Source organism: Myxocyprinus asiaticus, chromosome 28, assembly GCF_019703515.2.
Source record: "Myxocyprinus asiaticus isolate MX2 ecotype Aquarium Trade chromosome 28, UBuf_Myxa_2, whole genome shotgun sequence".
Taxonomy (NCBI): domain Eukaryota; kingdom Metazoa; phylum Chordata; class Actinopteri; order Cypriniformes; family Catostomidae; genus Myxocyprinus; species Myxocyprinus asiaticus.
This window is the reverse complement of record NC_059371.1, coordinates 40,197,060-40,221,823: the sequence shown is the minus strand read 5'-3', so window position 1 is coordinate 40,221,823 and position 24,764 is coordinate 40,197,060. Positions and strand designations below refer to the sequence as shown.

Here is a 24,764-nt window from a genome sequence, read left to right as displayed (position 1 = left end):
AGAATCGATCTGGGCCTGTCTCCCTCTGCAGATCTGTGAGCTGGGACTCTGTGAGCTCGCTCGATTTCCAGCTTGTGGCCTATGTTGAGCAAAACTCGTCTAGGAATTTCACCATATCTCTGCCCTCCTCATGCTCAGGAATTCCAACAATTCGAACGTTATTCCTGCGGCTTCTATTTTCAAGATCTTCAAGCTTTTCAAGGAGATGTTCCAGATCAACTTTGGTCACGGGTGGATTAGCGGTTAATTCCCTCTCCGAAGATTCCAAAAAATCAATTTGTTTTTCAACATCAGTCACTCTTGTACCTAACTCGGAGAATTTTATTTCCATTGCCGTAATTGATCAACGTATTACAGCGAGATCCTCCAAGTCAGCAAGAATGTTCGTCAACATCACCGACATGTTGGACAACTGACGCTGGATCACCTCTCCCGCCGCGCCATCCAAATTGAGTCCCCGGTGTGTAGGTATGTCAGGGCTTTCATCCTGCACACGTAAGTGTCTTTTAATGTCTCCAGAGCCCGAGGATTTTGACTTCTTTGCCATGTTTTGCAACAAAGGGCAAATGTGTAACTGGTTGTATCAAATTTCACCAGATTATAATATGAAAATAATCGAAAATTCAGCAAAGTGCACAGAGCACGTCGCTCACACATCTGCTCCTTGCATGGCGTCCGGTAATATGCGTTTTTGACCACATTCATATATGTTTTTTTGCTCCGATCACAAAACAATTTAGACCCCATTTAGACCTGTATTTTGCACTGCTCACATGTGATCGGATCACCAAAATCACATCGTAATACCAGGTGTAAACGGGGTCAGTCAGAAATTTCCCCAACCTCTTCATGGAAAACTAGTCCTGTCCCAATAGTGCTTTAGATGATGCTGCCCTTTCGGAAGAAATTCCATCTTCGGATTTATCTGAATTTCAAACTATTTTCTCTATATTGTTAGACATGAAGATGTTTTCTTCTCACTGTAACTACTTGGGCAAAACTTTTTTTGCTGCACTGAAACTTGTATGGTTTCTCTCAAGTATGAATTATCTCGTGTGTTTTCATGTTTTCTAACTGACTGAAACTCTTTCCACAGTGTTGGGGATAAAAAGTTGGTCCCAAATATGAATATTCTGGGAAATAAAAACTCAGACTCATGTTTGAAATTAATTGAGAGAGAGAGTTTACTTATTGTTCTCTGCATTCCAACTCCATCACAAGTCAATGAAATAAACTGGTACAACAATACAGAAGAAACAGAAGAAAAAGAGGAAGCAGAATAAGCAAGAATAAGCCACCCAGTCAAAAACAGTCACAAGCAATTATAGTAATATGCAAATTGAATTTAGAGGTATAGCAGTACATCATTTGCTGAGAGTCTGATAGGCCACTGACTTCAAACATCTTAGCATTTTACAAATATGGCTACTTCCACCTTCGTGCACACATTAACTTTGAAGCCATAATAACTCAATCCAGAAGTTATCAAAAAAATGCAATAAAAATTTCTTGAGGGTTTTGACTATAGCAGTCACATAGGTCACTATAAACAAAGTCCAAACATTGACCTTATCTTTTATGGAATTCAGATCCTCTGCTACCTGTGGAATCTTAGTACAGTGAGCAAGTAGAGAGAAAACACAGAAAACATACACAAGGCCAAACAAAACTTAGTACAATATCACATTAAAGAACGTTCTGGTTACTTTCATAACCTCCGTTCCCTGATGGAGGGAACGAGATGTTGTGTCGATGTAGTGACACTAGGGGTCACTCTTGGGAGCCCCAAACACGTCTGCTTTTTGAAAAAAGACCAATGGGAATTGGCGAGTGGAATTTGCATGCCAATCCAACGGACATATGGGTATAAAAGGAGCTGGTATGCAACCACTCATTCAGGTTTTGTGCTAAGGAACCGAGACAAGGTCCCGGCCATTTCAGCGTGTAGTTCAGTGTTGTGGCAAGAGGGACACAACGTCTCGTTCCCTCCATCAGGGAACGAAGGTTACGAAAGTAACCAGGACATATTTTGAGTGGAAATATGTCACATGGTCTTACCGAGTCTTGTCGGAAGTATGTCATGTGGAGAAGTCACATGGTAGGTCCTACCCGAGGGGGGAGGAGTTTCTACAAACATGGTGACTGGGGGCAGAGGGGCCTCTGCCCAAGGAAGATGCAGTATACCGACAGGGAAATGATTTAGCGGAAGATTTCACATGGGGTCACCTACGGGGAACCAGCACATGTGGAGCACCTATCCCAGTACAGGGCCTAATTAACACATGTACTGGGCCAGCAGCGAGTTTCTCTGCAAACTCATCTGCCACAGGACTAAGGAGGAAAGTCATCCAGGGATCACCACTTTGTGAACACTACTGGGAGTCAAAACATGGGACGAAACTGACTCAACCCGGAGATTGTAGAACCTCGCAAAGGTGTTGGGTGTTGCCCAGCCTGCTGCTCTGCAGATGTCTGCTAGAGAGGCGCCATTGGTCAGGGCCCAGGAGGCCGCCACACCCCTGGTAGAATGGGCTCATAGCCCCGCGGGGGGCGGCACATGCTGAGCGTGATATGCCATCATGATGGCGTCAATGACCCAATGGGCGATGTTTGGAGACAGCACTTCCTTTCTGCTGTCCGCCAAAGCAGACAAAGAGCTGCTCTGAGTTTCTAAAGCTCTGCGTGCGATCCAAATATATGCGTAAAGCGCGCACTGGACACAGCATCGCCAAGGCTGGGTTTGCCTCCTCCTGGGGTAGCGCTTGCAAGTTCACCACCTGATCCCTAAATGGGGTTGTGGGAACCTTGGGCACATAGCCCGGTCGGGGTCTCAGGATCACGTGAGAGTAGCCCGGACTGAACTCCACGTTTCATTGACAGAGAACGCCTGCAGGTCCCCTACCCTCTTGATAGAAGTGAGCGCAGTCAAGAGGGCAGTCTTCAGAGAGTGCCTTTAACTCAGCTGACTCCAACGGCTCGAACGGAGCTCCCTGTAGTCCCCGAAGGAGTACAGAGAGATCCTATGAGGGAATGAGGCGCAGTCTGGGGGGACTCAACCTCCTAGCGCCTCTCAGGAATCTGTTGATCAAGTCGTGCTTCCCCAAATACTTACCATCAACTGCATCGTGATGTGCCAAAATGGCGGCTACATACACCTTCAAGGTGGAGGGGGACAGCCGCCTACGAGGAGCGTGAGGTCCGAGAACCATGTCTGTGTGGGCTACCAGGACGTCCTGCTCCTCATCCTCCCTGACCTCGCCCCTGGGCCAGCTGTGTGCCAGCGCATCTATACCGAGGGGTGCCTCGGTCAGGGCTTACCAAAGCGGGCAGTGGGAGGATCCCGGGAAGCAAACAGATCTACCTGTGCTCGACCGAACTGACTCCAAATCAGCTGGACCACCTGGGGGTGGAGTCTCCACGCTCTGCTGAGCATAACCTGTTGTGACAGCGCGTCCACTGCGGTGTTGAGTGATGTGAGTGGCTCGCAGTGACTTGAGGTGCTGCTGACTCCAGAGGAGATGGCGGGCGAGTTGTGACAAGCAACGGGAGTGTAGGCCGCCTTGGCGGTTGATGTATGCCACCGTTGCCGTGTTGTCTGTCCGAACCAACACATGCTTGCCCTGGATCAACAGCCGAAGTCTCCGCAGGGCGAGCAGTACTGCCAACAACTCAAAGCAGTTAATGTGCCAACGTAGCCGCGGGCCAGTCCAGGAGCCGGCGGCTGCGTGCCCATTGCATACGGCATCCCAGCCCGTCTTGGAGGCGACCGTCATAACCACGACGCCTGGAGACCTGTTCTAAGGGAACCCCTGCCCATAGAAATGTCAGGTCGGTCCAAGGGCTGAAGAGGCGTCGACAGATCAGCGTGACGACCACGCGATGTGTCCCGCGGCACCATGCCCATTTTGGGACTCGAGTCTGAAGCCAGTGCTGAAGCGATCTCATATGCATCAACCCAAGTGGTGTGGCCACCGCTGAGGATGCCATATGCTCCAGGAGCCTCTGAAAAAGTTTCAGTGGAACCGCTGTCTTCCATCTGAATGACCTTCAGACAGTTCAGCACTGACTGTGCGCGCTCTGACCGACTGTCACTGACTTTCCTTCTCCCTGGATCGCCCATCTCAGGGGTGCTTCGAAGCCTCTTTGAAGCCTTCCTAGTGTTCTTGGCGGCCAGCCGTGAGACGCGTGGCATCTGCTTCCTGTGGTGGGCTCCACGCCAGGGCCGGGCCATGGGGGCGGGCTGTGGCGGAGCTGGTGCTGTTGCTGCAGGAGGACGCCCTTGGTGACAAGCAGACGGGGTGCGGGGTCTTGAGCCGCACCGGGGCAGGATGTGTTGAATAGCCTCCATCTGTTGCTTCACCGCCGAGAACTGCTGGGCAAAGCCCTCGATGGTGTCGCCGAACAGGCCAACCTGGGAGATGGGGGCGTCAAAGAACTGTGCCTTGTCAGCCTCTCTCATGTCGACCAGGTTGAGCCAAAGGTGGTGTTCCTGGACCACCAGGGTCTTGACCTACGCTGGGGCAGGATGTGTTGAATAGACTCCATCTGCTGCTTCACTGCCGAGAACTGCTGGGCAAAGCCACAACCGCAACGTTGCCATGATCACGCTCTCGCATGACCCGTCCACGAATGCTGTCTCTGTGTGGGCAGCGCCCAAGCACGTATGACCGCGATCATGGCCTTCAGAAGCGGAGAGGTAACAACCGCAACCAGGAAATACACACAAACGGAGAGGCATCTTTAAAAAGACGCTCTCCATTAATGCCATTCTTTTAGAAGGGAAAATATACTCTTTCAGTAGGAAGAATATACTCTTTTAGCTGCTGAAGCGCCCAGGGTGTTCTCTGCACTTCACCAGTGCAAGAGGGGGAGAAGCCGCTGTAATGCGCCATAAATCCAACAGCTTTTCGACGTGAATGGATCGGCAGAGTAATTCAGCTCGCTGAACACAACCGCTCGGCTCCAAAGAGAAAATCTGAATGAGTGGTTGCATACCAGCTCCTTTTATACCCATATGTCTGGGGGAGTGGCATGCAAATTCCACTCGCCAATTCCCATTGGCCTTTTTTCAAAAAGCAGAGGTGTTTGGGGCTCCCAAGAGTGACCCCAAGTGTCACTACATCAACACAACATCGAGTGAGTGACAGATAGGGAACATAAAATCACATCTCTCACTCATACAATTAATAATTATTGTATAAAACAGAATCACGTGGTTATAGAATAGTTGATTACTTATGTAATAATTATAACAGATATATATGTTTGTAAATAAATGCAGTACAATATAAAGGCATATACTCTGGGAGCCAGGCTAAATAATTAATCCCTTTTATTGTATTTTTGGCATCCAAATCAGACCTTCCAGTCACTCAAATATACTATATGGCCAAAAGTTTGTGGACACCCCCTTCTAATTAAAGAATTTGTTACTCCATTAAATCCAGTAAAGAAAAATCTTAATGTTTCTTTATGAAATGGCTTGGGCTTTGTGTGCTTCCAAATTTGTGGCAACTGTTTGGGGATAGCTCTTTTCTGTTCCAGCATGACAATGCCCCTGTGAACAAAGTGAGGTCCATAAAGAAATGGTTTACTGTGTCTGGCATGGAAGAAATTGACTGGCCTGCACAAAGCCCAGACCTGAACCCCACTGATCACTTTTGGGGTGAATTGGAACAGCAACTGTAAGTCAGGCCCCATCGACCAACATCAGTTCCTGACCTCACTGATAGCCTTGTGTCTGAATGAGAGCAAATCCCTGCAGCCATGTTACTACATACAGTATAGTGGAAAGCCTTCCCAAAAGAGTGGAAGCTGTTATTACAGCAAAGGGGGAAATTGATGCCTAAGGTTTTGAAATCAAATGTTCATCAAGCACATATGGTGTCCACAAACTTTTGGCCATATAGTGTATATGTTACTTGCATCTTACAGTAAAAGAAAAACAAAAAATGTATTCATATAATAAAAATATAAATGAGGATGATAAAAGATAGGGTAGAACTTGCAAATTCGAAAAGGATTTCAAAAACCCACCCCTTCAACAGTTTGAAGACTTGAAAGGTTTCTCTCCAGTATGAATTCTCTCGTGTATTTTCAGGTGTTGTGACAGAGTGAAACTCTTTTCACAGTGAGAGCACTTGTAAGGTTTTTCTCCAGTATGAATTCTCTCGTGCCTTCTCAGGTTTTCTGACTGAGTGAAACTCTTTCCACAGTGTGAGCACTTGAATGGTTTTTCTCCAGTATGGATTCTCTCATGCCTTTTCAGGTTTTCTGACTGAGTGAAACTCTTTTCACAGTGTGAGCACTTGAATGGTTTTTCTCCAGTATGGATTCTCTCGTGCCTTTTCAGGTTTTCTGACTGAGTGAAATGCTTTCCACAGTGTGAGCACTTGAATGGTTTTTCTCCAGTATGAATTCTCTTGTGTATTTTCAGGTCTTCTAACCGAGTGAAACTCTTTCCACAGTGTGAGCACCTGTAAGGGGTTTCTCCAGTATGAATTCTCACATGTATTTTCAGTTGTTGTGAATGAGTGAAATGCTCTCCACAGTGTGAGCACTTGTAAGGTTTTTCTCCAGTATGAATTCTTTGGTGCTGTTTCAAGTTGCTGGCATTAGTAAAGATCTTCCCACATTCAAAGCACATATGAACCCCTGCACCAGTATGTAGTTTCTGGTGCTTTTTAAAATTGGACAGGCATGAAAAACTTTTTCCACAAAAAAAACATTTGTAAGGCTTCTCGTTTGTGTGAGTTTTCAGATGATTTTTTAGGTATTGTGCCAAAACAAATGTTTTACCGCACTTGTCACATTGAAATGGTCTTTCTCCTGAGTGACGGCGAAGATGACATCTGAGATTTCGTTTATGTGCAAAACTTGTCCCACACTGATGGCACGTGTAAGGCCTCTCTCCTGTATGAGCTCTCATGTGTGTATTAAACTGGCTTTTATATGTGAAACTCTTTCCACATTGAGTGCAGGTGAAATTATTTTTGGCTGCTCTTCTTTGAGGCTTTTTTGGAGATAAATTCTTCTTAGTCTTTGAGTCACTCAAAGATTTTTCTCCAATTGTTAAATCATGATGTTTCTGATCCTGAAGTTCTTCCTCCACTTCATTCAGCTCTAGAGGTTCATCTTGTTCTTTCATCAGCTCTAAAATGAACACAGTAAATTGACAAAAATCAATTAAAAAGCAAAAATATAAAAATAAATCAAATTTAACCCCAATTAAATGGCAGAACACAACAAACATCCAGTATTTATAAGGGGTGGGAATTGCCTCCTGATTCGATGCCGATTCAATATTTATCATTATTTTATTTTTTTATAATTGTAAATTGATATATTAGCTGTGTTAACAAGTGGTCGACCAAAATGTTTTTTTTAATGGCCAGTGGCGATATTCAGAGAGAAGTGTGACCCGACAGGCTGATATAATGATGATCTAACACATCTTAATATAATAAATAACATTTACATCAAATTGCTAAAAAAGATTACTTTTATTTAGTACTTTATGTACTAAAAATTGCACAGTTTTCATGAGATAAATGATTTTGCGTGTTTTAAATGGAAGACAGCAGTTTATTCTACTTTAGTAATAAAATTTTATTTGCACATAAATTTTTTTTAATATATAAGGAAAAGGGCAATAACAATAGTAATTAACAGTTATGGTATGTGTGCATTAGCAATCACATTTTCTCACAGAAGACAGAATCAAACTAATTGAACATACAGTGCACCATGAACATGACATTAACATTTACAGTAGCACATGTAAAGTGCTTCTACTTTGAAGTTGCTCTCAAGCGCTTGTGCGAATCTATCGAGCAGCAATCTCCTGACAGCTTTCAGTTTACATGGCCCGTATCGCCTGCTTATATTGTCACAGACTGATATATGCAACATTCATGAGTCAAAGAAACTGAGTATTGATCCAGGCTGATAAAATACATGCTTAGGAAAAAGATACATGAGCACTCCACCAGAAGAAAATTCTGGATTTGCTCAAGTTTTGAGATTCTTGTTACTGAGTAATTACTTCTGTCTAAATGACATATCAACATACTTATGGACAGTATGTGATAGATGCTTTATTGATATTAGCCATTATATCATCAGACAAGACAGTTAAAAGTAACAGGGAACTGTTGAAGAGAGAGAAAGAGAATGAAACATGTGAGCACTTTAAATATCATGAGCACATGCGCGTCTGTCGTGGTTCTGATGCATGGGTCCGTTTTAATGAGACGTTGTACACCAGTCTATTATTGTGGTAACACGATGGCATTTTACATTAACAAAACAAACTGTGATTGTAAATAAACAGACTAAATAATTATAACCTCATCGCATAAAACATTAAAACGCATAAAAAAGTTTAAACGAGAAAGACTATCTATCTGTCTGTCTGTCTACAGTATCTATCTATCTGTCTATCTATCTGTAGTATCTATCTGTCTTTATCTATTTGTCTGTAGTATATATGTCTGTCTGTCTACAGTATCTATCTATCTGTCTGTCTCTATTTATCTGTCTGTCTGTATCTATCTGTCTGTAGTATATATGTCTGTCTGTCTACAGTATCTATCTTTCTGTCTGTCTGTAATATCTATATGTCTGTCTGTAGTATCAATCTATCTGTCTACAGTATCTATCTGTCTGTCTGTCTACAGTATCTATCTATCTATCTGTAGTATCTATCTATCTATCTATCTACAGTTGTGCTCAAAAGTTTGCATACCTTGACAGAAATTGTGAAATTTTGGCATTGATTTTGAAAATATGACTGATCATGCAAAAAAACTGTCTTTTATTTAAGGATAGTGATCATTTGAAGCCATTTATCATCACATAGTTGTTTGGCAACTTTTTAAATCATAATGATAACAGAAATCACCCAAATGGCCCTGATCAAAAGTTTACATACCCTTGAATGTTTGGCCTTGTTACAGACACACAAGGTGACACACACAAATTTAAATGGCAATTAAAGGTTAATTTCCCACACCTGTGGCTTTTTAAATTGCAGTTAGTGTCTATGTATAAATAGTCAATGAGTTTGTTAGCTCTCACGTGGATGCACTGAGCAGGCTAGATGCTGAGCCATGGGGAGCAGAAAAGAACTGTCAAAAGACCTGCATAACAAGGTAATAGAACTTTATAAAGATGGAAAAGGATATAAAAAGATATCCAAAGCCTTGAAAATGCAGGTCAGTACTGTTCAATCACTTATTAAGAAGTGGAAAATTTGGGGATCTCTTGATACCAAGCCAAGGTCAGGAAGACCAAGAAAGATTTCAGCCACAACTGCCAGAAGAATTGTTCGGGATACAAAGAAAAACCCACAGGTAACCTCAGGAGAAATACAGGCTGCTCTGGAAAAAGACGGTGTGGTTGTTTCAAGGAGCACAATACTTGGTGAGCCCTCTCCAAACATAGCGCTTTTGGTTGTGACCAAAAAGCTCTATTTTGGTCTCATCACTCCAAATGACAGTGTGCCAGAAGCTGTGAGGCGTGTCAAGGTGTTGTCGGGCATATTGTAACCGGGCTTTTTTGTGGCATTGGCGCAGTAAAGGCTTCTTTCTGGCAACTTGACCATGCAGCTCATTTTTGTTCAAGTATAGTCGTATTGTGCTCCTTGAAACAACCACACCATCTTTTTCCAGAGCAGCCTGTATTTCTACTGAGGTTACCTGTGGGTTTTTCTTTGTATCCTGAACAATTCTTCTGGCAGTTGTGGCTGAAATCTTTCTTGGTCTACCTGACCGTGGCTTGGTATCAAGAGATCCCCGAATTTTCCACTTCTTAATAAGTGATTGAACAGTACTGATGGGCATTTTCAAGGCTTTGGATATCTTTTTATAACCTTTTCCATCTTTATAAAGTTCCATTACCTTGTTACACAGGTCTTTTGACAGTTCTTTTCTGCTCCCCATTGCTCAGGTGTGGGAAATTAACCTTTAATTACCATTTAAACCTGTGTGTGTCACCTTGTGTGTCTGTAACAAGGCCAAACATTCAAGGGTATGTAAACTTTTGATCAGGGCCATTTGGGTGATTTCTGTTGTCATTATGATTTAAAAAGGAGCCAAACAACTATGTGATAATAAATGGCTTCATATGATCACTATCATTAAATAAAAGACAGCTTTTTTGCATGATCAGTCATATTTTCAAAATCAATGCCAAAATTTTACAATTTCTGCCAGGGTATGCAAACATTTGAGCACAACTGTATCTCTGTCTGAAGTATCTATCTGTCTAAAATGGCTTTATTGGCATGACTGTGAATAATATAATATTGCCAAAGCAGAGGTTGTATTTTAAAAAATAAAAATAAAACAATAATTTCATGAAAGTTAAACATAACATATTATACAATTCCTGAATGGCAGAAGATCACAGTGTTGACATAAAACTGAAGATCACTAACATGTTTACATACTGTATACACATAGTCATACACATACATGTATTGAGAATCACTGTGGTGAACAATTGGGTGACAAACAGGTAATTCAATATTATAGTACATAGAGCTCTTCGAGCTTTTTCTTTAAGTGCATTCACTGCCTTACTGAAGCTCCCTGATGCAGTGATAATCAGGCCAAGGTACATATACTGCATCTTGTGCTCTAGTGCGGTGCTACCTAGAGAGAACTGGTATCTGTGTTCCTGACATCTGGGCTTTTTCTGAAAGACCATAATGTTTGTCTTCTTATAACAGATATATATGTTTGTAAACAAAGACAGTACAATATAAATGCATATTCTCTGGGAGCCAGGCTAAATAAATAATCCCTTTTATTGTATTTTTGGCATCCAAATCAGACCTTCCATTCACCCCTCAAATATATGTTACTTGCATATTACAGTAAAAGAAAAACAGAAAATGTATTAATATAATAAAAATATATATGAGGATGATAAAAGATAGGGTAGAACTTGCAAATACAAAAGGATTTCAAAAATCCACCCCTTCAACAGTTTGAACACAGTTTGAATCGTTTCTTTCCAGTATGAATTCTCTCGTGTGTTTTCATGTTTTCTAACCGAGTGAAACTCTTTCCACAATATGAACACTTGTAAGGTTTTTCTCCAGTATGGATTCTCTCATGCCTTTTCAGGTGTTTTATCTGACTGAAACTCTTTCCACAGTGTGAGCACTTGTATGGTTTCTCTCCAGTATGAATTCTCTCGTGTGTTTTCAGGTTTTGTGACACAGTGAAACTCTTTTCACAGTGTGAGCACTTGTAAGGTTTTTCTCCAGTATGAATTCTCTCATGCCTTTTCAGGTCTTTTATCTGAGTAAAACTCTTTCCACAGTGTGAACACTTGTATGGTTTCTCTCCAGTATGAATTCTCTCATGTGTTTTTAGGTGTTGTGACTGAGTGAAACCCTTCTCACAGTGTGAGCACTTGTAAGGTTTTTCACCAGTATGAATTCTCTCGTGCCTTTTCAGTTCTTCTATCTGAGTGAAACTCTTTCCACAGTGTGAGCACTTGAATGGTTTTTCTCCAGTATGAATTCTCTCGTGTCTTTTCAGGTTTTGTGACACAGTGAAACTCTTTTCACAGTGTGAGCACTTGAAAGGTTTTTTTTCAGTATGAATTCTCTCGTGCCTTTTCAGGTTTTCTGACTGAGTGAAACTCTTTTCACAGTGTGAGCACTTGAATGGTTTCTCTCCAGTATGAATTCTCTCGTGCCTTTTCAGATCTTCTAACCGAGTGAAACTCTTTCCACAGTGTGAGCACCTGTAAGGGTTTTCTCCAGTATGAATTCTCTCATGTATTTTCAGTTGTTGTGAATGAGTGAAATGCTCTCCACAGTGTGAGCACCTGTATGGTTTTTCTCCAGTATGAATTATTTGGTGCTGTTTCAAGTTGCTGGCATTAGTAAAGATCTTCCCACATTCAAAGCACATATGAACCCCCGCACCAGTATGTATTTTCTGGTGCTCTTTAAAATTGGACAGGCATGAAAAACTTTTTCCACAAAAAAAACATTTGTAAGGCTTCTCGTTTGTGTGAGTTTTCAGATGATTTTTTAGGTATTGTGCCAAAACGAATGTTTTACCGCACTTGTCACATTGAAATGGTCTTTCTTCAGAGTGACGGCGAAGATGACATCTGAGATTTCGTGTATGTGCAAAACTTGTCCCACACCGATGGCACGTGTAAGGCCTCTCTCCTGTATGAACTCTCATGTGCACATTAAGCTGTGATTTAAGAAGAAAACTCTTTCCACACAAATGGCACATGTAAGGCCTCTCTCCTGTATGAGCTCTCATGTGTGTATTAAACTGGCTTTTATATGTGAAACACTTTCCACATTGAGTGCAGGTGAATTTATTTTTGGCTACACTTCCAGTTTTTTTTGGAGATAAATTCTTCTTAATCTTTGAGTCACTCAAAGATTTTTCTCCAGTTGTTAAATCATGATGTTTCTGATCCTGAAGTTCCTCCTCCACTTCATTCAGCTCTAGAGGTTCATCTTGTTCTTTCATCAACTCTACAATGAACACAGTACATTGACAAATCAATTAAAAAGGGAAAATATAAAAATAAATCAAATTTAACCCCAATTTAATGGCAGAACACAACAAATGTCCAGTATTTATAAGCGGTGGGAATTGCCTCCAGATTCGATGCTGATTCAATATTTACCATGATTTTTTTTTTTTATTATTGTAAATTAATTAAAAACTGCTTATATTGTCACTGACTGATATATGCAACATTCATATGTAGTATCTGTAGTGTCTGTAGTATCAATCTATCTATCTACAGTATCCATCTATCTGTCTGTCTCTCTCTATCTGTTTGTCTGTCTGTAGTATCTATCTATTCAAAATGGCTTTATTGGCATGACTTTGAATACTACAATATTGACAAAGCAGAGGTTGTATTTAAAAAAAAAAAAAAATCAATAATTTAACGAAAGTTAAACAACATAACATATTATAAAATTCCTGAACAGCAGATCAGTGTTGACATAAAACTGAAGATCACTAACATGTTTACATACTGTATACACATACAGTATAGTCATACACATACATGTATTGAGGATCACTGTGGTGAACAATTGGGTGACAAACTGGGGTAATATACATAAAAAATATTCACCCACTGTCTCTAAGGCTGTGACATGTTAAAACGTATCTTGCAGCCAGTGCTGCTGTGTGTCCCTCTCCAAGTATTGTTTTGATTTTTTTCTTGTTCTGTCATGGTTGTAAAGTTTTTTATGCTGTTTTTATGCAAATGTATCCATATAAATGTCCCTTGTTTCTTTAAATTTTGGACAGTGAAGGAGAAAGTGCACCTCTGCCTTGACCTCACCTGTCGTACAGTAAGCACATACTCTTTCTTCTCTGGGTAACCATGTTTTTCTGTGTCTGCCTCTCTCAGTGGCTAGACTGTGCTCACTGAGCCTATACTTGGTCAGGATCTGTCTCTGTTTTGTCTCTGACAGTCAGTAGAAACCAATTCATAGTTTGATTTTAGAGTCCAACAGAATTGTAATTTGCTTTGTGTTTTAGTTTCTTGATCCCAATGTTCCAGATTGGTGATTTAAGATTGTTTGATGATCTGATTTATTCTGATGTTTGGTTGAAAAGCAGTGCTGGTCTGAGGCTGGTTAGTGTTAGTAGTGTTAACTGGGTTAGTGAGTCTCAGACAGTGACGGACTGGCCATTGGGAGAACCGGGACTTTTCCGGTTGGGCCGACCGCAAAATGGAAAACGCGTCTTATGCACAACACGCCACAATGCACGGAAGGGGGCAGCGATATGCAGAAAAGGAAAGCAACCCCCCCCAACAACTTTTGGGCCAGTTTCTATGTAAAATCCCAGGCCGAATTTTCTTCCCAGTCCACCCCTGGTGTCAGAACCAGCTGACTAAAGGGGACTTTTTTCAGGGTTCAGTTCTTGGGTTTGTAGCCCTTTAAAATGTAGCAATTTTGTGGGACTTGATTTTAAATGCATTCAAAACTTTATTAACATACAAAAAAAGATCTCTGATCAATGGGAATCATCCTAATTCTGCCCTACATGCATTATTGGGTGTTTTCCTTTGTAATTTCAAAATTAATTAGCAGAATTCTGTGTGTAGGGCTTCTGTTGGATGTTTGTCCCATCTAGTGTAGTTCTGATCACTGAGTGGACGCCATACCTCACTTCCATACAGTGCTATGGGCTGTATAACACTATCAAAGATTTTACACCAGACTGGAATTGGTAATTCAATATTATTGAACTTTTTCTTAATAGCATATAGAGCTCTTCGAGCTTTTTCTTTAAGTGCATTTCTCCCCTTTTCTCGCCCAATTCCCAATGCGCTCTAAGTCCTCGTGGTGGCGTAGTGACTCGCCTCAATCCAGGTGGCGGAGGACGAATCTCAGTTGCCTCCGCATCTGAGACCGTCAATCCGCACATCACGTGGCTTGTTGAGCGCGTTACCGCGGAGACATAGCGCGTGTGGAGGCTTCACGCTATAACTTTGTTTAATCCAAACAAAGTTGTGTGGGCAAAAAAAGAAGCTCTGGCAAGGCAACAAAATTTAGGCATATGTGATGTCCAGGCCATTGTAGAAAGTCTAATGTCCCCGAGTAAATTACAGTTGGTTCAGTCAGTTGATATTCAAGTGCCTACTGACTGGATAGAATACTGTGAAGCTTATACAATGTATAAGCGGGGAGTTCAGAAAATCCTGGGGTGGGTATCATTCCCCTGGACTAGTGTCATTTAAATTCAGCAAAGGGCAAATGAGAAATGAGTATGTAGAGCAGTTTTGTGATGCTTACGAGAATTATTGTTCTGCAAACGAAGCATCAGAAGATTATGACTCTGCCATAGCCATAGAGTCTGCCACTAGTGGTCTGACCAAAGAATACAGAGACCTGCTCATTAGTGGTTCGGTTCAAATTCCTGACTGGAGCACATTACTCGATTGGTGTACTGTACGCTGGAGCTGCCTACAAGCTAGAAAAGAAGAAAAACAAGTCAATGTATCTGTTGCTGCTGCTGGAGGGGAAATGGCTCCATCAAAAATGATTGTATGTTCTTGATGTGGTACAAAAGGTGAAGTTCTTGCACTACAAAACCGATGAAATGTGTTGTTTGTAGTAAACTAGGCCATACGAAGAAAGCATGTAGAGCTCAGAGGAGAAACCTCTCTAATGATAGAAAAGAGAGGTAAGGGAAGGTAGACGCAAGAGCATTAAGCTCACTGAGACTGAACTCTCTCAATTCCCTTAAGTTTGGCAAAAGACACATTTGATTGTGGTGCTGCTAAAAATCAGCCCCTGAGCATACCAGGGCCCATGCATGATGCCAAAAGACATGCTCGCCAAGGAGCTGAGACTGTTGTAAAAGAGCTGCATAAATGGGGGATTATTATACATTGCACCTCCCCCACCAACTCTCCAATGTGGCCTGTCAGTAAGCCTGACGGGAGTTGGCGTTTGACTATTGACTACACAGCGCTGAATGCTGTCTCAACCAAAGTGCACCCTCTAGTGACCAATCCTGCAACTATTCTTCATGAGATAGGACCTGCTATTTCACTGCTCTGGACATTTCTAATGGATTCTGGACATGCCCCTTAGCACCTGAAGATCAGGATAATTTTGCATTTACATGTAGTGGGCATCAGTGGACGTGGACTCGTTTACCACAGGGTTTTTGTAACACACAAACACTGTTTCACCAGGCTCTCTCCTCATTTATTGACCCTGTAAGACAATTGAATCAGATGGCTCTGTGATATTGCAATATGTTGATGACATATTAACTGCAAGCCCAACCAAATTCAAACACCTGACTGCTGTACAGACTGTTTTGAAAGCTCTCATAAATGGGGGCTTCAAAGTGAATTTGAAAAAGGCTCAACTGACCCTGCAAAGTAACATATTTGGGCCAAATTGTGGGTGTTCACAGTCGACGAATCACGGGTAGAAAGAATCAAAGCCATTAACGAACTGCCAAAACCACACACTGTTACTGGTCTAAGGCAAGTAATGGGACTTCTGAATTACTGCCGCCATGTATTCTGATACATGTATGTATCAGAATACATTAAACTTTCTAAACCTCTAACTGAAGTTTTGAAGGGAGGAAAACCAGGTTCTGAACTGACTGAATGGACAGAGGAAATGGATGATATTTTTGTTAGTATCAAAGAGACTCTTGCTTCCACCCCAGCTTTAAGACATGTTGATGTTAACAAGCCTTTTCATTTGTGGACTTGGGAGGGTAATAAGTCTTATTCAGCAGCACTGGGCCAGCGAGTTCCAGGAAGGATGCCCTACGGAATTGTAGGCTATTACTCCACGCCTATTTCTGCTTCAATGGCAGGACAACACCCCTGCTTGTTGATTTGTGAATACGCTGAGTGGGAAAGTGATCTTACACACCAAGCATCAAATTTTGAAACTGTTGACAAACACATGCCTAGGTTTGATTTCTATTCAGCGGTGTGCTAAGTGGGAAGCCACCCTGCTGAGCAAGAATGTTGAAATTCAAATAGACTCTGGTAACGAGATTAACCCAGCGTCATTACTGCCAGATGAGGGTGCCACACATAACTGTGCAGTTAATCAAACTGAATGCAAAAAGTCTCTTGGACACAGAACCTCTTGATAATGCCATGAAATTGTTTGTTGATGGTTCCAGCTTCCATGATAACGGAATGAGCTTTACAGGCTGGGCCGTCGTGAATGCACATGGCGAGACTGTTGACTGTGGGTCTTTTTCAGGAGGAGGAGCTCAAGTTGCAAAACTGATTACGCTGACACGAGCCTTACAGTTTTTCCAAACAAAAAAGGGTATATGTGTATACAGACAGCAGATATGCATATGGTGTTGTACATGACTTTGGTCCTGTGTGGACACGCAGAGAATTTCTAACCACTGCAGGATTACCTATTTCTCACCAACAGCAGGTGACTGAACTGATGGAAGCCTGTTCTCTCCCCGTGGAGGGAGCTGTTTTCAAGGTGACAAGACACTCAATGGACAACTCACCTGAAGCCAAAGGAAATCAGGCAGCTGATAAAGCCACTAGAGAAGCTGCAAAACAGACAGAAAGCACCAAAAGTGTTATATCTCTCATTCTCCAAGAGGGAGAGAATTGTGGAAAAAACATTTTTGAACTTTATGCTAGTGATGGTGCAGAAGAGGTAGAGCAATGGACTAAATTATGTGCACAGAAAGACTGTGATGGACTGTGGAAATTCAATGAAAGAATTGTGTGTCCTACCTCTGCTCGCACTGAATTAATGTCTCTGTATCATGATTTGTCACATGCAGGTCCTGAGAAAGTGCATTCAAAGATTTCAAAAACATGGCGGTGGCCAAAGATGAGAACTGCTTGTGTTGATTTTTGTAAGAGATGTTTGGTATGTCTAAAGGTCAATTCTCCTTCAAAATTAAAGATTATTTTAGCACATGCTCCAAGACCACAGGGTTCTTGGACTCATTTACAAATTGACTTCATTGGTCCTCTGCCCCCTAGTGGAGGATTCACATATATTTTAATGATTGTTGATTTGTTTTCCAGATGGGTGGAAGCATTTCGACTGAGAAACTGCACAGCAGATGCAACTGCCAAAAATTTGCTGAATGAAGTGTTTTCTAGATGGAGAATGCTTTTGCAAATTGATTCTGATCAAGGCACACTTCATGGGAAAAGTAATGAAAAATGTGATGAAATTGATTGGAGTCACACAACGCTTTCACATTGCCTTTAGACCTCAGTCTGGTGGTTCTGTTGAACGAACGAACCGTACTCTAAAAACGTCATTGAAAAAAGAAGGTTCTGGAGTGGGGTAAGGGTTGGCACACTGACATGTCCATGATTTTGTTTAGCATGAGAGCCAGCCCTAACAAAACTACTCAGATCAACCCTTTTGAGATAATGACAGGCAGGTACAAGCGCCAACTTGGGATGCTCCTTTGCAGTACGAAGGCCCCTCAGGGCCACTGAAGGATGTACTTCAAAATGATTTGAAGACACTTGATGAGTGCCTAAAAGATATTAGGATTAGTGTCAGTATAAGGCAAACCGAAAAAGATAAAAAAGATCCAAAGATTTCACCTGTTTTACCTGAAGTAGGAGATGAGGTAATACTACAAAGAGAAACTGTCTCTGCTTTGGGTCCAAAATTTGACAGACCATACCAAATACTATTAACAACCAGTACCTCTTTTCTATTGGATAGAGGCATCATAGGGACTGGCTGGAGACACTGGTCACAGGTTAAACCCACTGAGAAAGGTCACAACCTAAATCTACCTCATAACAACTCTGCCTCATAAATCTAACCTTGAATGTAAAACATATTCATGTGTCTTATACGTGTAGTGTGTTAAGCGTGTAAATGGTGGGTACCCGTGTGTGTTACTAATAGGATTCTGGAATCAGTCTCTTGTCAGTACAGATAGCTGGACCAGAAGATTTGCTGAAGCTGCTCCTTCTGAAAGAAGAAGTGCGCAGAGAAAGGATGCTGAAAGTGAGAAGAGTATTTATCAGATTGGTTATTCCTCTCTCTCTGGTGCTGGTAATAATAACTGCATTGTGTTTTTTTTTTTGTTGTTGTTGTTGTTGATTTTCTCCCCAATTTGGAATGCCCAATTCCCAATGCACTTTAAGTCTTCATGGTGGCGTATTGACTCGCCTCAATCCTGGTGGCGGAGGATGAATCTCAGTTGCCTCCACGTCTAAGACAGTCAATCTGTGCATCTTATCACGTGGCTTGTTGAGCGCGTTATCACGGAGACAAAAGGCTTCACGCTATTCTCCGCGGCATCCACGCACAACTTACCATGCGCCCCACCGAGCGCGAACCACATTATAGCGACCACGAGGAGGTTACCCCATATGACTCTACCCTCCCTAGCAACTGGGCCAATTTTGTTGCTTAGGAGACCTGGCTGGAGTCACTCAGCACACCCTGGATTCGAACTCGTGACTCCAGGGGTGGCAGTCAGTGTCTTTACTCTCTGAGCTACCCAGGCCCCGCATTGTGTTTTTTGATGTGGATCCAAATTTCTCTCTGGACCAGGCAACTCCACGCCTTCACAGCTAATTGGGACTGCGATATGTCCATCATGGTTTAGATATCCATGTCTAAATTCCTCAGTGGGTCTAAATTTAAATCCAGCATTGTACCAATCGTTTCTAGATCCGACTGGCAAAAAAAGATGTTATCGACTAGACGACAACAATACAGTGACCCACTGGCTTGGCTGCTCCCTAAATTTTCCAGAGAGTACCCTTTTATTACAGAAATGCCGGTGGGCGAACAAAGGAGGAGTGAATGCATTTGAAGCTAATTTTAGCTCTTTCAGCAGGATTCCCTTGATGCTACCACACAAAAATCAAAGTGCCTGTAACATCCCTGTTGAACCTGAAAATAGATACATTTTACATCAGAAACCCCGTTACTACATCAGAAAGATGTAAAAGAGCAACTCCTGAAGAGGAGGAATCCTATGTAATCACAGGAGGCAAAGCTATGAAATTGCCGTTGCACCCTAGAGCACCAGACCCACGTCATGTCATGTCCTACTTCCTACCACATGCTAAAGACAAATTAGATTCAAACAAAGTGATTAAATCCGTGGTACAGAGCTACCTTTCTAAAAATAGCCAGAGATGACCCCTCTTCCGAATGGTACCAGGACATAGTTAAATGTTAAGTTTTTGAGGAGATGGAATGTGCTTAAACCTGTTCAGGTTCATGCTGTAAGATGGGACTCAGATAAGCCTTATGGAGTGATTTGCGACAGGTTAGGTAGGGATGAAAGGTTTAATCAGGAAAAACAATTTCACCCATTCTTAAGACCAATTCCATTAGTACAAGTGATGCGAGAACTCCAAGTGATGCCTAGAGGTTACAGGTGCACAACTCACAAGATTGTGCATGCAATAGGTCCTGAGTGGCATCCAGCAGAGAAATGCAGAAATATTGAGTGTTGCCCAGTTGGAAAATAGCACAAAATATTACCCTAAACTAAAAGCAAAGAGGGCGCAAGTACAATAAACGGAAGCTTTTCTGAATCAACTAGAGTACTTAAGTTTTTGAAGGTTATGAATACTTGAACTCGGTGTGGCTTAGGTCTAACAGAAGCCCCTTTTTGTCAGACCCAGAGGAACCATCGGCACTAGCATTAGCTTGGATGTTTGCTTTTACAGTGGGAGCAATATTTATGGATGTTACAGACTCAGTAGAAAAATTTTTGGTTTGACTGAGTTGGAGGTGAAGATGTGAACTGAGGGCAATTACCCAGAGAATTAAATCCTTTACATCGCCAACACTGCACTACAGGTCTATCCGTTGATCTGCTGGGTGTAGTTCTTTGTGGCATGGTTTGATGGGTTTTAGAACTCATTTTGGATTCATATTGTTGCTGTTGTTCATGATCATTTTCTAACTGATGTCCCAGTCTCACCAGTTCCTCAACAGTGTTAACGCGGCTACGGAGCTGACTTGCAAGGTAGGGCTTTGTTTTTGAGAATCAACTTGACTATTTCTATTTCTATTAAAGTAGGTTTCCATCTCTTACAGAGAGCTCTATACGTGAAAGCGAAGTCCCTTAAAGTTTGTCTCTCACCTTGAGTTCTGGTACGCACTCGCTCGGCCAATTCATCATAGTCTTCTGACAGTAAAGCGGAGAAAAATGTGGACACAAACTCCTTCCATGTTGTTACATTGGATCTCGCTACCTTCCACCAGTCACAAGCAGTGCCATAGAGTACAGTCCTGAAGGTGGCCAAAATGTCAATATCCAAAAAAATAGAAAGAGGGCAAAACAAAAAGAAAACAAAATTTCAATCTCTTTCAAATGAAAACAAAATTTCCAAAATTACACAATTTCCATCCGTAAGTATATAGTCACATAACCTATATACTTTGGTTCAAGATCACAGTTGAGTGCTGTAAAAAAAAAAAAAAAAAAAAAAAAATTCCCACAAGATGTGTACATTAAATATCATGAAATTATATCACCAGAATTCTGCACCACACCGTATGTTCACCCTTCACAAACATCACATTAATTAGGCTATGTATTTACACATTTTAGTTACAGCCATTGAAATAAACCAGTTTCAAGTTTCAAAATACAGGAGAAATAATTACACAATTAAATTACACACATATGAAAAAGATTCAAGTCCCTGTTTAGGCGCCACTCTGTACCGGTAGCGTTCGTGGGTTTAAATAAATGTTCGGGCGCCAGGCAGAATTAATCTGCCAACAAGAATGTTTTCTATTATAACAATAGATTTAGACAAATTATCTCAACTACACAGATGTACAAAATAAAGAATAAATCAACAAAACAAGCGTGTGCAGTTCAAAGAGTTGTAGTGAAGTCAGGGCATACGCCATATGCCAACCTATCTTTCAAAGGATTTTGCGTATACCCACCTAAAATGAGTTATGATGAGTATGGCCGCCAGAAGAGCAAGGAGGCTTTTGACCCATAACTTTTAATTATACTGAGGTGATGCTGCAGCACCGTTGAGTGAATTGTGATTATTATTTAATAAGTGTACAGAGATTCTCTCTAACCGCACACGGAGCTGCAGCAGGTGGGAGCACTGAACTGAAGACACGAGCAGAATTGACAGCTCGATTCAGCTGAGCTACCAATCAGAATGTTCGTTTTACACACGATTTGATATTTTCTAACCAATCATATTTTCTGTTTCAGTAAGGGATGGGACATTTCTAGCGTCTACAGTGTCACCAAAATTATTTTGTGCTGTATACTTACCTTGCTGTTAAAGTTAAAATATTAATGCATTTAAATAAAATGGTTCAAAGATTGAAGCAATTTTTTACAAGAGAAACACTGAAGGCCTCATTGTTTTAATTTAAATTGATAATATACTGTATATTTTTTAACTTTTGTAAAATAACAGTGTTTTATTGCATATTTGCTTACAAGTGCAAAACCAAGTTATCATAGAACTGTTAATGAAGCTCTTTTCCGCTCATTTTGCTTTTTACTTAGCATGTGAGAAACAGGCTAAATCGTTTTATTTTTAATGCACTATTTTTCGTTTTTTTGCAATAATAACAAGGTGCTGTTTGTTTTATAATGTTTTCGTTGCACCCTCTTGTGAACTTAGAACATTTTAAATTTATATCTTTGATTTACAACTTTATTGCATTTTTGCATAGATTGAAGAAAAGAACATTTTGTCAGAACCTCTAGTAAACTGTTCCTTTGTTTAGCACCCTTATGTCCAGGAATTTTAAATCACTGAAATAAGCATTTTTTCTTCAGAATCATGAGAATCGTGATCTTTATTCTAAGCAAAATAAATCGTGATTCTCAATTTATCCAGAATCGTGCAGCTCTATCTCTCTATCTATCAATCAATCAGCAAATTTGGCAAAATGTTTCTATTTTAAAATGAATTCAAACAAATTCTTTAATCAGGGAGACGATTTAAAAATCGATTTGTAAGAGCTGATTTTTTCCCCATTCCTAGTATTAATTGTGATTTTCTGCTGTGCAAAAGCTATATTTTTATACCATTACTTATGAATGATAGTTGCATTTGATGTCTACAGTCATTTTGATTGAATGGGAGTTACAGTCACAGAAAAAATCCTGAAAGAACGTTTGGAAGAACATGATGACAATTAAATTTTTGGGCTAATCTATTCCTTTAATACAGGGCTCAATGCTAATGATTTTTTTCTACTGGCCCGGTCTGGCCAGTGCTTCAGATTTTTATTTGCCCTGGCAAAATTTTCACTGGCCCCAACACAAAAATGAAAAGTAGCTGTTTTTACCATCATGGCTTTAAAAAAAATGTGTCCAAAGCTAAATGTTTGTTATATACGTTATGTTTTGAAGACAATTTCTCCCAAAATTGTATCACATTTATAATTGGCAAGATATGATTTATGCCTAATGTAATCCCAATTTACAGATAAAAATTCATAAAGACATTACATTAACCTCAGCCGTCCTGCCATTTACATGTGTTTTTAAGTGAAGAGTTCAGTGGAGCTGATGGGTTTTTGGTCACCCGTTTAGTCATGCTGTCAACTTTAGGGACCTGTGTAATGTCTTCACAAGCAGGATCAAAGATTTAGCCACTAAGTTAAAGATCTGATTATTGGCTGAATGTAATAAACATAATCCTGAGAGAGGAGACCTTGCTAAAACGGTAGTGACATGTTATACAGTAGACAGATTTTTAGGCCTAATCGGTCATTATGAATGTGGATATAAACATGAAATTAGACAACCCAAACAAGACCAACTCTGACTGATACACAAAGCTCAAAAACAAAAATACCTGAACAGTACAGAAAGGAGAAATGTAACAGGTGTGCTATGAGGATGATATGAAGTAGACTGTTTTAAATAGTAATCTTCACCCTGGAGCTGAACAGCACTGAAAATAATAATAGCCATAGTGATTTTGCTTCTTTTCATATCAAACGGCATTGTCATGTCAAATTATGACAAGCCGATTTTGCTTCTAATGCATCCAGCATTACTCGTTGTAATTGTAAATGTACTATTAATATTTTAATTAAAGAGCTCTACAATATATGTTCTACTAGTATGAATTCCAATTACAGAGCTCTCTATTTGCATTTCTACTAGTAAGAATGCAATTGCAGTACTCTACAACTGAATTACAGAGCTCTGTAATGGGATTTTACTAGTAAAACTCCAATTAAATAGATCTATTTTTTTTCCTAGTAAGAATTTCAATTAAAGAGCTATGCAATTACATTCTTACTAATAAGAATTCCAATTACAGAGGTCTGCAATTAAGCATATCTTTAATGCTATATTTTACTAGTAACAATTCAATTAGAGAGCTCTCTAATTTGACTTTTTCCATGTACAAATTTAATTAACAGAATGTTAATTGTACAATGTACAAATGTAATTGTGGAGCTCTCTAATTGAAAATTTCACTAGTAAAAACTCAGTTACAAAACTCTCTTATTAGAATTCTTACTAGTAAAAAAAATAGCTAGAGAGCTCTCTAATTGGAAATCTTCCTAGTAAAAATTTAATTATAGAGCTCTGTAATATGCAATAATAAAAATGCAATTATGATGAGTAACGCTGGGATTATATCAAGATAATCTGACTTTCCATAGTCGAATTAATGTTTACGCTTTGAAACATTACCTAATTAAATGTACTGTTGTTGGGAGAAATGGAGTGTTATCCTCCTCCAAACTAAATAAGGGTTCAGATTAGAAGATCCTCCTTAAAACTAGAAAGGGACCATTGAAGAATTAAGTGTAAAACCCAAAAGTAAATGAGCTCAGAGATACTTTAGAAGTAATGTATTTGGGTGACTGTGAAAAGAAAGTTATCTAGCTACATCATGTGTTACTGTACCTCATATTAGGTAAGACACATCCTGTGTTGAAAAATTTATTGTGTGAGTGAGTAGTTGAGACAGTTGAGAAAGTTAGAATCCTTAGCTGCATCCTGTGTTTTATGCCTGGGTATGCACTGTATGTTCATATTAGTACACTATTATTAAAAGGGGAAGAAGGGAACTGAATATATTCTGAAACTGTTATATGTAATGCAAAATGGCCTGTGTTCTGAACTGCATGTATTTTGATAAAGTGTTATGAGTTTGCGGTTACCAGACCAAGAATTTAACAATTGTACCACATACACTGACTATATAAGAAGGCCTCAGTGGCTGAGCGAGCACTCGAACTTGGGAAGAAGCAGAGACACAGCTCTTCA

The 24,764-nt window shown here is 40.6% G+C and overlaps 3 protein-coding genes across 6 annotated transcripts in view; all 3 read right to left on the bottom strand.

The window, feature by feature from the left end:
* The window catches only part of LOC127418537 (zinc finger protein 91-like), a 275,803-nt gene that overhangs the window by 234,742 nt on the left and 16,297 nt on the right, over positions 1-24,764 (bottom strand). The gene's annotated exons all lie outside the window — the stretch shown is intronic.
* Positions 1,160-20,765, bottom strand: LOC127418803 (zinc finger protein 239-like). The gene is made up of 2 exons (XM_051659636.1): positions 20,622-20,765; positions 1,160-7,152 (listed from the first exon to the last, which is right to left on the bottom strand). The coding sequence occupies exon 2, from the start codon at positions 7,145-7,147 to the stop codon at positions 6,041-6,043; it is 1,107 nt and encodes a 368-aa protein (XP_051515596.1). The 5' UTR covers positions 7,148-7,152; positions 20,622-20,765; the 3' UTR covers positions 1,160-6,040.
* The window catches only part of LOC127418788 (zinc finger protein OZF-like), a 66,890-nt gene continuing 52,119 nt past the window's right edge, over positions 9,994-24,764 (bottom strand). For 2 of the 4 annotated variants that reach the window (XM_051659614.1, XM_051659611.1), the window contains exon 3: positions 9,994-12,517. In XM_051659614.1, coding sequence (XP_051515574.1) covers positions 10,986-12,517 — 1,532 coding nt within the window. In that variant the 3' untranslated portion in view covers positions 9,994-10,985. Of the gene's footprint in view, positions 12,518-17,030; positions 17,037-20,621; positions 20,684-24,764 lie in introns of those variants that run through there. The other 2 variants (XM_051659613.1, XM_051659612.1) reach the window with 2 other exon arrangements.

What these genes read in the sequence shown, in the direction of transcription:
- LOC127418803 (XM_051659636.1), bottom strand. Translation starts at nt 7,147, where the DNA reads ATGAAAGAACAAGATGAACCTCTAGAGCTGAATGAAGTGGAGGAAGAA.